This window comes from Tupaia chinensis, unplaced genomic scaffold (assembly GCF_000334495.1).
Source record: "Tupaia chinensis unplaced genomic scaffold, TupChi_1.0 Scaffold000238_1, whole genome shotgun sequence".
NCBI classification, from domain to species: Eukaryota; Metazoa; Chordata; class Mammalia; order Scandentia; family Tupaiidae; genus Tupaia; species Tupaia belangeri.
The window spans coordinates 888,599-899,223 of record NW_006159716.1 but is presented as its reverse complement, the minus strand read 5'-3'; the positions used below and the strand labels follow the sequence as shown (position 1 = coordinate 899,223).

At 51.7% G+C, this 10,625-nt stretch overlaps 1 protein-coding gene across 1 annotated transcript in view; it reads left to right on the top strand.

The window, feature by feature from the left end:
- Positions 1-10,625, top strand: part of PTK7 (protein tyrosine kinase 7 (inactive)) — a 59,925-nt gene that overhangs the window by 30,477 nt on the left and 18,823 nt on the right. The window contains 8 exon segments of the mRNA XM_006148651.3: positions 3,287-3,436; positions 3,532-3,682; positions 3,765-3,892; positions 6,101-6,304; positions 7,077-7,232; positions 8,920-9,088; positions 9,090-9,144; positions 10,529-10,609. Coding sequence (XP_006148713.1) covers positions 3,287-3,436; positions 3,532-3,682; positions 3,765-3,892; positions 6,101-6,304; positions 7,077-7,232; positions 8,920-9,088; positions 9,090-9,144; positions 10,529-10,609 — 1,094 coding nt within the window.

Sequence of the window (10,625 nt, the reverse complement as noted above, 5' to 3'; positions counted from 1 at the left end):
AGGGAAATTTAATAATGATGATAATGCTAAATAAATAAAATTAAATAAATAATTCTTTGGGGAGGAAAAAAATAGAGTAACCTGGAGTCCTTCAGAAAATCCATGAGAAAGGACCAGCAGTTGGCATAATGGCTATGTCGCTGGACTCCCACATAGATGACCACAGTTCAAATCCCAGACCTGGCGCTTAAAACTCACACTAGGATGGCTATGTCGCTGCGTGCCCAAGATCCCAAGAGAAGAATGGAGGAGAAGGGATTGTGGCATGGCCATCTCCCCTGGGGGGTGATTTCTTGCTTTCTGTCTCTCTGGTGAGTACATGTGCCCTATAGCAAAAATCTCTCTTAGAAAAGAAAAGAAAAGAAAAGAAAAGAAGATCCATGGGGAGGTCAAGCCCTGTGCCCTAATGGTAGGGAGAAGGGTCCCATATGACTCATCACTATTCAAATCCCAGCCCTGGTGACGAAAAACACATTAGACGTGTGTGTGTGTAAAATTCCCACTGCTGGAGAAATGGGAAGGGATTGTCGCAGTGGGAGTTACTTTCCCCCTCTTCCTCTCTCGCAGTCTTTGGCAAGTGTATGTGCTAGTCTCTGGTGAGTGCATGTGCTCTCTGGCCCCAAAAAGGAAATAAGTGCATAATCCCACCAGCCATCATCTATCTTTGGATGTGTATCTCTTCTTTCTTTCTCTCTCTCTTTCTTTCTTTCTTTCTTTCTTTCTTTCTTTCTTTCTTTCTTTCTTTCTTTCTTTCTTTCTTTCTTCTTTATTTTAGTTTGCTGTAGGGTGCATGTGCTCACCAGAGACAGAGAAAGAAAGCGAGTGAGAAATCACCCTTTATGGGGATGGCCATGCTGTAGTCCCTTCTTCATTCTCCTCTTGGGATTTTGGGCATGCTTGTACACGTACCCAGAGTTTTTAAGCCGCTGAGTCTGGGACTCAACTGCACGGTTGGCCATGTTGTATCCAGCTTCCATAACCTCCGTGCCATCTGCTTGGTCCTTTTTCTTCTTCCTCTTCTTTTTTTTTTTTTTTTTAAAGAAAGATGTTTGCTATAAGGTGTGTACACTCACCAGAGAGACAGAAAAGTGAGAAATCACTCCCCCCCTCTCCCAAGGGTGATGGCCACACTGCAGTCCCTTTTCCTCCATTCTCTTCTCTGGATTTTGGGTGCTCATGCACATGTGCCTGGTGTGGGTTTTTTGTTTTTTGTTTTTTGTTTTTTTTTTTCTTTGAGAGGTTTTTGCTATAGGGTGCGTGCACTTGCCAAAGAGACAGAGAGACAGAAAGCAAGAAATCACCCCCAGAGGGGATGGCCATGCCGCAATCCTTTCTCCTCCATTCTCCTCTTGGGATCTTGGGCATGCACGCACACGTTCCCAGTGCGAATTTACGCCAGGTCTGGGTCTTGAACCGTGGTCGACTACATGGGAGTCCAGCGACATAGCCATTACCTTAACTGCTGGTCCCATGCCTGGTGTGTTTTGAACCGCTGGGTCTGGGACTTGAACTGGGCCGGCTATGTGGGAGTCCAGTGATATAACCATTCCGCCATCTGCTGGCGTGTCCCTCCGCCTTCATTTTCTATGCAGTATGTGTTTTGTTTTTCTTTTCTAGTTTTTGTTATGGGGTATGTGCACTCGCTGGAGAGAGACAGAGGGCAAGAGATTCAAACCACGGTTGGCCAGGTGGGAGTCCAGTGCCCTAACCATCACGCCACCTGCTGGCCCCCCCATATGTAACTTTATAATCCCTTTTTACTTAGTGTTATCAAACATTTCTTCGTCTCTTTATGTTCTCTGCATAAATCTCAAACAAATACTGGTTGATTTGGTAACTTCTGTAACATTCCAGTGACTAGACTCACCGAACGTTACTTAGCTGTTCCGTGAATATTGGAGACTTGGATGGTTAACCACCACCTCTCTCCCTTTTTAGTTTCGTTTTCTGTTGTTGTTATTTCGTTTGTTTTAATTGCCTTAGTACAAGTGCATGCACCAGAGAGTGGCAGAGAGATGGGGGGTGGTGAGGAAGAGAAGGTACCCCTCAGTAGTCTGTGGTCATGCAGTTCTTTCTCCGTCTCTCCACCCTGTCGGGATTTTGGCACGCACACACATAAGCCCGGAGTGTTTGTCAGGCTGCCAGGGCTGGAGTCTGACTCACAGCTGGCCATGTAGGATCCAGCTCCCTTAACCACTTGGGCTGCAAGGCCAGTCACCTCCTTTCTTTTTTATTGCTGCAATAAACATCCTTTCTTTTTCTTTTCTTTCTTTTTAAAGATCATTACTTATTTAATTTTATTTATTATCATTATATTTTTAATTTGACAAGAGAGAGGGAGAGAGGGAGGGAAAGTGAGAAAGCAAGCTGCTAGGTCCAGGACTGAAACTATAGTCGGCCATGTGGGAGTCCAGTGCCTCAACCACCACGCCACCTACTGGCCCCTGCTTAAACATCTCTAAGCCAAAGGTTTTTGTTCCTGGACTTAGGTGTAGTTCCTTTGGGAATGGTTCCCAGAAATGAAATAATTAGGTATAAAAGTTTGTGAACATTTTTTTTTTTTTGAGAGATTTTTTTGTTGTAAGGCGCGTGTGCTCACCAGAAAGAGAGAGACAAAGACAGAAAGCAAGAAATCACCCCCCAGGGAAGATGGCTATGCTGCAGTCCCTTCTCCTCCATTCTCCTCTCGGGATCCCGGGCACACACACACACATGTACCTGTCGTGAATTTAAGCCACCAGGTCCAGGACTTGAACCGTGGTCGACTACATGGGAGTCAGCGACATAGCGATTATGCCAACTGCTGTTTCCTTAAATGTACAAACATTCTTATAACCCTTGATATAGGTTGCCAAATTTTAAACAGTTGGACCAGTTTTTAAATTCCCACCAACCATGAGAGAGAGAGAGTGGAGGCATAGTTTCTGAGGATGAAGCAGGCTCCCCTGCTCAGGAACTCTGGGAGACGTGGGCCTAAAACGGGGTGTTGGATGGATAGTGGCCGAGAGCAGAATGGGGTCTAGGAGTGAGGAGTGATGGCAGTGAGGATGAGGCAAGGCCAGTCTGCGCCCAGTCAGCACTGCAGTTGGACTGGGGTGGAGTGTTCTGTAGGGCAGTGGAAGGAGATGAGACTGCACACTCGGGAAGGGTGTAAACAGCAGGGACTTTCGTCACCTGGCTCTGCAGGATGGACTTTGCCTGTGGCAAGTCAGGAGCAATGGCATGCATTTGAATAAAGTGAGTAACCATGTGTATGAAACTCATTTCCCTTTCGTGCCCCCTGCAGATGGGAGCAGCCTCCCAGAGTGGGTGACAGACAACGCTGGGACCTTGCACTTTGCCCGGGTGACCCGAGACGACGCTGGCAACTATACCTGCATTGCCTCCAACGGACCGCAGGGCCAGATCCGTGCCCACGTCCAGCTCACTGTGGCAGGTGTGGCCGCGGCAGGGCCCGGAGCCAGTGGGGCAGCAACCTGCCCTGCCAGCCGCTGCTCACCACTCCTGGCCCTCGCATCTCTCCCCCTCCAGTGTTCATCACCTTCAAGGTGGAGCCGGAGCGCACGACTGTGTACCAGGGCCACACCGCCCTGCTGCGCTGCGAGGCCCAGGGGGACCCCAAGCCACTCATCCAGTGGAAGGGCAAGGACCGCATCCTGGACCCCTCCAAGCTGGGACCCAGGTAGGACTGCCCTTCCCACAGCCCCACCGCCTGCCCCCTCGGAGCCTGCTGGGGAGGCAGCGCTGTGGCGTCTTCCCGGCAGGATGCACATCTTCCAGAACGGCTCCCTGGTGATCCACGACGTGGCCCCCGAGGACTCGGGCCACTACACCTGCATCGCGGGCAACAGCTGCAACATCAAGCACACGGAGGCCCCGCTCTACGTCGTGGGTATGGGCTGGGCGGGGTGTCCCGTCCAGGAGGTGGTGGGCCAGACTTCGTCTTCCTCTGTGCATCGGCCCCTCTTACACCGCAGACGCTCAGACCATTTTTGTGATGGGGAAAGGGATTCGGCTCTGTCCCCGCACTGTGCCAGTGCAGTCTCAGAGACTATGTAGTTTATGTAGCATCTCATGGCTTTGGGGTGGGGTGGTCACAGAGCAGGAATTCTCTTTTTGAAATGCCTCCTCCCAGATCTGCAGCAGTCACTCATATCCTTGGGGAAGGGATCAGGGCAGGATGCAGCAGGACGAGGCTCTTTTGGCCCCAGAGACCCAGAGAGGATATGTTGGGCAGAAGACCCTGGTCTGGTCTTTCCTGCTCACCAGCTCTGTTCTCTTGAGAAAGTTATTTCCCCTCCGGGGACTTGATTGTGCATCTGTAAGATGGAAGGAGTTTAAATGTAAGGTTCCCAGCCTTTTTTTTTTTTTTTTTTTTTAAGTGTTTGCTATAGGGCATGTGCATGTGCCAGAGAGGGAGGAAGTAAGAAATCACCCCCAGGGGATGGCCACACCCCAATCTCTTCCCTACTCTTCTCTCGGGATTTGGACATGCACGCATGCCCATCATGACTCTCAAGCCACTGAGTCTGGGACTCCACCGTGGAGCCGGCCGTGTGGGACCCAGTGCCTTAACCTCCATGCCACCGCTGGCCCAGTTCCCAGATTTTTTTTTTAATTCATGGAAGTTTAAATGGATAAAAATGAAGTGACAAGACCCTTGCAGCTGTTGGGGTGTGTGGGAGTTACGGATTCCTACACGAACTCCCTCTTGGTCTCTCTCCTTCAATTCCCCTTATGAGTATGGGACTTCTCTCTCCAAGGGCCATTTTCTTTTTTCCTTCTTCTTCTTCTTTTTTTTTGGAGAGATTTTCGCTATAGGGCACGTGCGCTCGCCAGACAGACACAGACATAGAGACAGAAAGCGAGAAATCACCCCCCAGGGGGGATGGTCACGCTGCAATCCCTTCTCCTCCATTCTCCTCTCGGGATCTTGGGCATGCATGCACACGTGCCCGGCGTGAGTTTTAAGCCACCAGGTCTGGGACGCGAACCGCGGTCGACTACGTGGGAGTCCAGCGACATAGCCATTACACTAACTGCTGGTTTCCCTCTTCATTTTTTTTTTAGAGAGATTTTTGCTATAGGGCACATGTGTTTGACAGAGAGAGACAGAGACAGAAAGAGAGAAATGACCCCTTGGGAGGATGGCCCTGCTGCAATCCCTTCTCTCGGAATTTTGGGTACACATGCACACACACCTGACATGAGGTTTAAGCTGCTGGATCCAGGACTTGGACTGTAGTTGACTCTGTGGGAGTCCAGTGAGGTAACCATTACACCATCTGCTGGTCCCTCCGGGGACGGTTTAAAAGCCCTAGACTAGAAGAACTTCTGTAGAGTGTATTGAACCTGCTCTGTGCTGGGCAATGACTGGGATTCTAAACCAGAAGTTCCAAGTCCTGCTCTCCAGGGCCTGGATGTCACTTAGGAAGCGTGTTAACCAATAGCGTGGGATGGCAGTGCTGCCCTGGCAGGTGTGGTGTTTATGTGTTCCCATCTCGAGTTCCAAAGCACAGACCGCTTGGAAATCACCGGCCTCACCTGCTCTGCACCTTCCTCACGACATCACTGGTGCAGGAGGACCTGCGGGCTGTGTCAGTGAAGGTGGTGACCTCCCTGGGTCTCCCTGCCTTGGTTAGGCTGTCAAGTGTCTGTACAGCCGGCCCTCCACATCTGTGGGTTCTATGTTCGGGATTTAAATAATCATGGACCAAAATATTCAGGGGAAAAAAAGAAACTGAGAAATTCTACAAAGCAAAACTTGAATTTACTGCGTGGAGTACTGCACTGAATCCAAGCAGATGGAGTGCTCTGTAGGCACTGTTTTTGTCATTCTAAAGAAGCCAGAAATGATGTAAGGTGTATGGGAAGACGTGCATAGGTTAAATGCAGACACTACTCTTATTGTCGGGGCTTGAAAACCCACGGGACTTCCTAGAGTCAGACCTCACTCCTCCCTACCACCATCCTCCCCACAGATACAGAGGGACATACCAGGGGACAAGGGACATCTGGACATGGGTGGGGAGAGGTTAAGACAGCAGGAGGACTCGGTGTGCTTCCGTGGCCCCTGCCCAGACCCGTGTGTGTCTCCCAGACAAGCCCATGCCAGAGGAGTCGGAGGGCCCAGGCAGCCCACCCCCCTACAAGATGATCCAGACCATCGGGCTGTCCGTGGGCGCGGCGGTGGCCTACATCATCGCGGTGCTGGGCCTCATGTTCTACTGCAAGAAGCGCTGCAAAGCTAAGAGGTTGCAGAAGCAACCTGAGGGCGAGGAGCCAGAAATGGAGTGCCTCAACGGTGAGGGGCCCTGCGGAGGGAGGCGTGCCGGGGTGCGGTGCTCGGCGCCTCCCCGCGGCACCGAGGAGAACTGCAACATCGCAGGAAGAGGGTGCGGGTCCTGGGTCTGGGAGATGGGGCTGCCCCCCTCTGGCAGGAAGCCTCCCGCTGGTGATTACCAGGGCCTTGGCGTCTGCCAACATGATTTGATTTCCTGTCGGAGCCTCTTGGACCTGTGTCATGTCTCCCTGCCTCCTTCTCCCCTGGCACTAACCCACAGAAACGATTAGTGTATTCACGTTTCTGTGCACACCTCGCCTCTCCCCACTAGTCTGGGAGTTACCCCCCAGGACATCCTGTCTGTCCACTTCCCTCCTTTTGCCCCCTCTAAGGGGAGCTTCCTGGGGGCCTTCCTGGGGTCTCTCCTGTCAGCCCAGGCACTCAGAAGCAGGGTGGGTGTCCCTCGTTGTAACTTTCCCTTTGTGCCGATTTAGGGCTTTGCATGTAGGAGCCCCATGGAAACTAAACCCCTGTGCAGATGTGGTGTTCGGGGAGTAGTGATCAGGCTAGACTTCTGCATCTGTTATTTCATCTGTGTCAGTCAGTGGTCACAGCCTCAGGGGTGGCCACCCCCTGCCCCGGCCCATCAGTTCATCACCTAGGCTGCCCCTTTCACATGGAACACCATGGATGGACCCAGCTTGGCGGGAGCGGGAGGCTGGGAGAGAATGGGGGTGCCTGTGATGGCCAGAGTGTCAGGCGTCATCCTGGCGTCCCCCATCCCCCTTCCCAGGTGGACCTTTGCAGAATGGGCAGCCCTCAGCAGAGATCCAAGAGGAAGTGGCCTTGACCAGCCTTGGTTCCGGCCCTGCAGCCACCAACAAACGCCACAGCACAAGTGACAAGATGCACTTCCCACGTGCCAGTCTGCAGCCCATCACCACACTGGGTATGTTGCCTTGACGACAGCTGCCTCTGCTCAGCTACAGGTCACCTGTTCTGTCCTGAGGCTGGGCTATGAGCTATGGTTCTGAAGTCCCCGGAGCCTAGAGTGTTAGCGATGGAGGGACACGCAGGTAAAGAGCTGTCCCCAGTGCCGCTTACAGCGCCCCACACAGCTTTTGTCATTCCTGTGTACTACCTGTAATGTGTGTTTAGTATTTTCTTTAAATTGACTCCTTTCTAAAATTGTGTAATTTAAGAATTTTTTAAAAATTATTTTATTTTATTTTACTTATTTTGATCAGAGAGGAACAGAATGAGAGAAAGAGAGAGAAAAAGCAAGCCACCAGGTCTGGGTCTTGAACTGTGGTCGGCCATGTGAGAGTCCAGCGTCCTTAACTGTCATGACACCTGCCAGCCCCTAGAATTTTTTTTAAAGAATCATTTCATTTTATTTTTCGTTGTTATAATTTTTAAAATTTGCCCTAGGGCACCACTAGGAAGAGACACACAGAGAGAGATAAAGTGAGAAAGCAAGCCTCCAGGTTCGGGGCTTGAGCCGCAGTTAGTGGTGTGGGAGTCCAGTGCCCCAACCACCATACCACCTGCTGGCCCCTAGAATTTATTTCTTTTGTCCATGAGCAAGTGCAAGAGAGCAGTTCCCCCAACAAGGTCTTCACATGGTGATCCACCCCAGCTCCACCCATTCCTGCATCCTGGACATGCATTTGCCCAGTGTGTTCAGTGAGGTCTGCGTGTGAATCTGAAACTTGCCCATGGGGGTCAGTCTGAGTGTCCACTGCTCTGCCACCATCTGGCATACCCCCCTTTTTTTGGAGAGGTTTTTGCTATAGGGCAAATACGCTTGCCAGAAAGATGGAGAGAGAGAGACAGAAAGTGAGAAATCACCCCCAAGGGGGTATGGCCACGCTGCAATCCCTTCTCCTCCATTCTCCTCTCGGGATCTTGGACCCCCCCATACATGTGCCCGGTGTGAGTTTAAGCCACTGGGTCCAGGACTTGAGCCACGGTCGACTACATGGGAGTCCAGCGACACAGCCATTATGCCATCTGTGTGCTGTTCCCCCCCACACACAATCCTGTTGGGATTTGGGAAACATACCTACATGTGCCTAGTGTAATTTTCAACCCACCAGAGTCGAGATTTAAACCATGGTCCACTTTGTGGGCTCCTGGCCCACCTTTCTCCTTTTTATAATTTAATGTAGATTTGTCCGAGGGAAAAATGTGAGAAATAGAGGTTTGTGCTAGTTTGGGTTCTTTTCCTAGTGTACATTAAAGCATGTCGCTACTGAGACATGCTTATCATGAGCCACCAGGAATTCTCAGACAAGCCATTTTCACTGGAAAATGCAAATATTGGGGGTGTCAGGTGGCATGTTGGTTGAGACGCTGCATTCCCACATGGCTGGCTGTGGTTCGAGGCCCAGACCTGGTGGCTTGCTTTCTCATTTCTCTTCTCTCTCTCTGATCAAATGAAAATAATAATAATAAATTAAATAATTATTACAAAAACCGGAAATGCCAATATTAACCTAACCCCTTTATTTTACTGTTGGAGACACTGAAGTGCAGGAACAGAGGAGGGTCACCCAGCAGAACTGGGGCTAGTGGCAGGTGGGTACACAAAGGCTTAAGTGAAGGCACGGGCTGACCCAGGCCTGTACCCACAGGGAAGAGTGAGTTCGGGGAGGTGTTCCTGGCGAAGGCGCAGGGCCTGGAGGAGGGCGTGGCGGAGATCCTGGTGCTCGTGAAGAGCCTGCAGAGCAAGGACGAGCAGCAGCAGCTGGACTTCCGCAGGGAGTTCGAGATGTTCGGGAAGCTGAACCATGCCAACGTGGTGGGGGCCCGGCGGGGAGGCCGAGCCCCACTACATGGTGCTGGAGTATGTGGACCTGGTATGCTGCTGGCAGGAACCTGGGGCCCTGGAATGGGACAGTGTCCTGGCACAGGGTCGGCGGGGTGCCACGAAACCTTGTGTGGTCTCAGCCGCGACCTCCACCCGCGTGCTTGCCACCGGAGGCGCTCAGCCTCTTGCCCTCCTGGCTCTCGGACACCTGCCTTTCCTCTCTCACCACCCCATCTTTCCCAGCTGTCTCTGGAGCCGGCCCTAAGTTCTGGGGCTTCTCCTGTGTGCACTTAGTGGATGTCTTCTCGGTCGTCTTCCCTAAGTCTGGTTTGCCACCCTTCCGCCAGCGCTTTTCATCACTTGAGCATGAACTGATCAGACTCTGCTTCCCTTCTGTCCTCCCTGACACCCAGCACCAACCAGCAGGCTTCTTCTCTCCACCCTACTTGTCATCCCCAGAGCCGCCCCTCGTTTTCCCCAGCTACGCTAGGCCCTGACCTGCTAGGTCCTCGAAGGCCATGTGAGAATCTGCAGATCTGGAGCAGGAAGGCAGTGGTGTCCCCGCCCCTCCATTGAGCAGGACTTCTGCGTGCTGTCTGCAGGTTCTCACTGCCGGTGTCCTCCCTGCTCACTTCTACTAGGTTACAAACCCCCGGGACCTGGGCTTTCCTCTTGGGGGTCTGCCAGGACAGAGGGTAGGGGGCTGTGTTTTCCTCTTGGCTTCCTGAGGCAGGGGCTTTGTCAGCCTATCCGGGGGCTTTCCTGAGAGTAGGAATGACCATTCTCTTTCTGAGAGAGCTGCCAGGAGGCGTGTGTGTGTTTTAGGTTTTTTCCACATGGTATGTGCACTCCCTGGAGAAAGAGGAAAATGAGAAACCACCCCCCAGGGGATGGCAACACCGCAGTTCCTCCTCCATTTTCTTCTTGGGATTTTGAGCATGCATTCACATGCACCCAATGTGAGTTTCAAGCTGCTGGGTCCAAGACTCAACCCACAATGAGCCATGTGGGATCCAGCACCCTAACTACCATGCCACCTGCTGGCCCCAGCATCTGTGTATTTTTTTCTATAATTATTTATTTATTTATTATTATATTATTCCATTTGAGCAGATGAGAGAGAGAGACAGAGAGAGAGGGATAGTGAGAAAGCAAGGTGCCAGGTCCAGGACTTGAACCATGGTCGACCATCTGGGAGTCCAGCACCTTTAACCACCATGCCACCTGCTGACCCCAACATCTGTGTATGTTTTTAAACTCCCACTTTCTCCCTAGGTTGTCTCCACAGGCTAGGGGCCAGGCAGAGGTGGACATTCAGGTCTGGGCTTCCCGGGGCCTGCCTGGGAGGAACTCGGTGAATACCTGCTTGGTTTGATACTTCAGAGCCAACAGCTGGGCTCTGACCTGATCGGGATGCTTGGCTCTTCCCTTAGGGAGACCTCAAACAGTTCCTGAGGATTTCCAAGAGCAAGGATGAAAAATTGAAGTCACAGCCTCTCAGCACCAAGCAGAAGGTGAGGACGGGAAGGG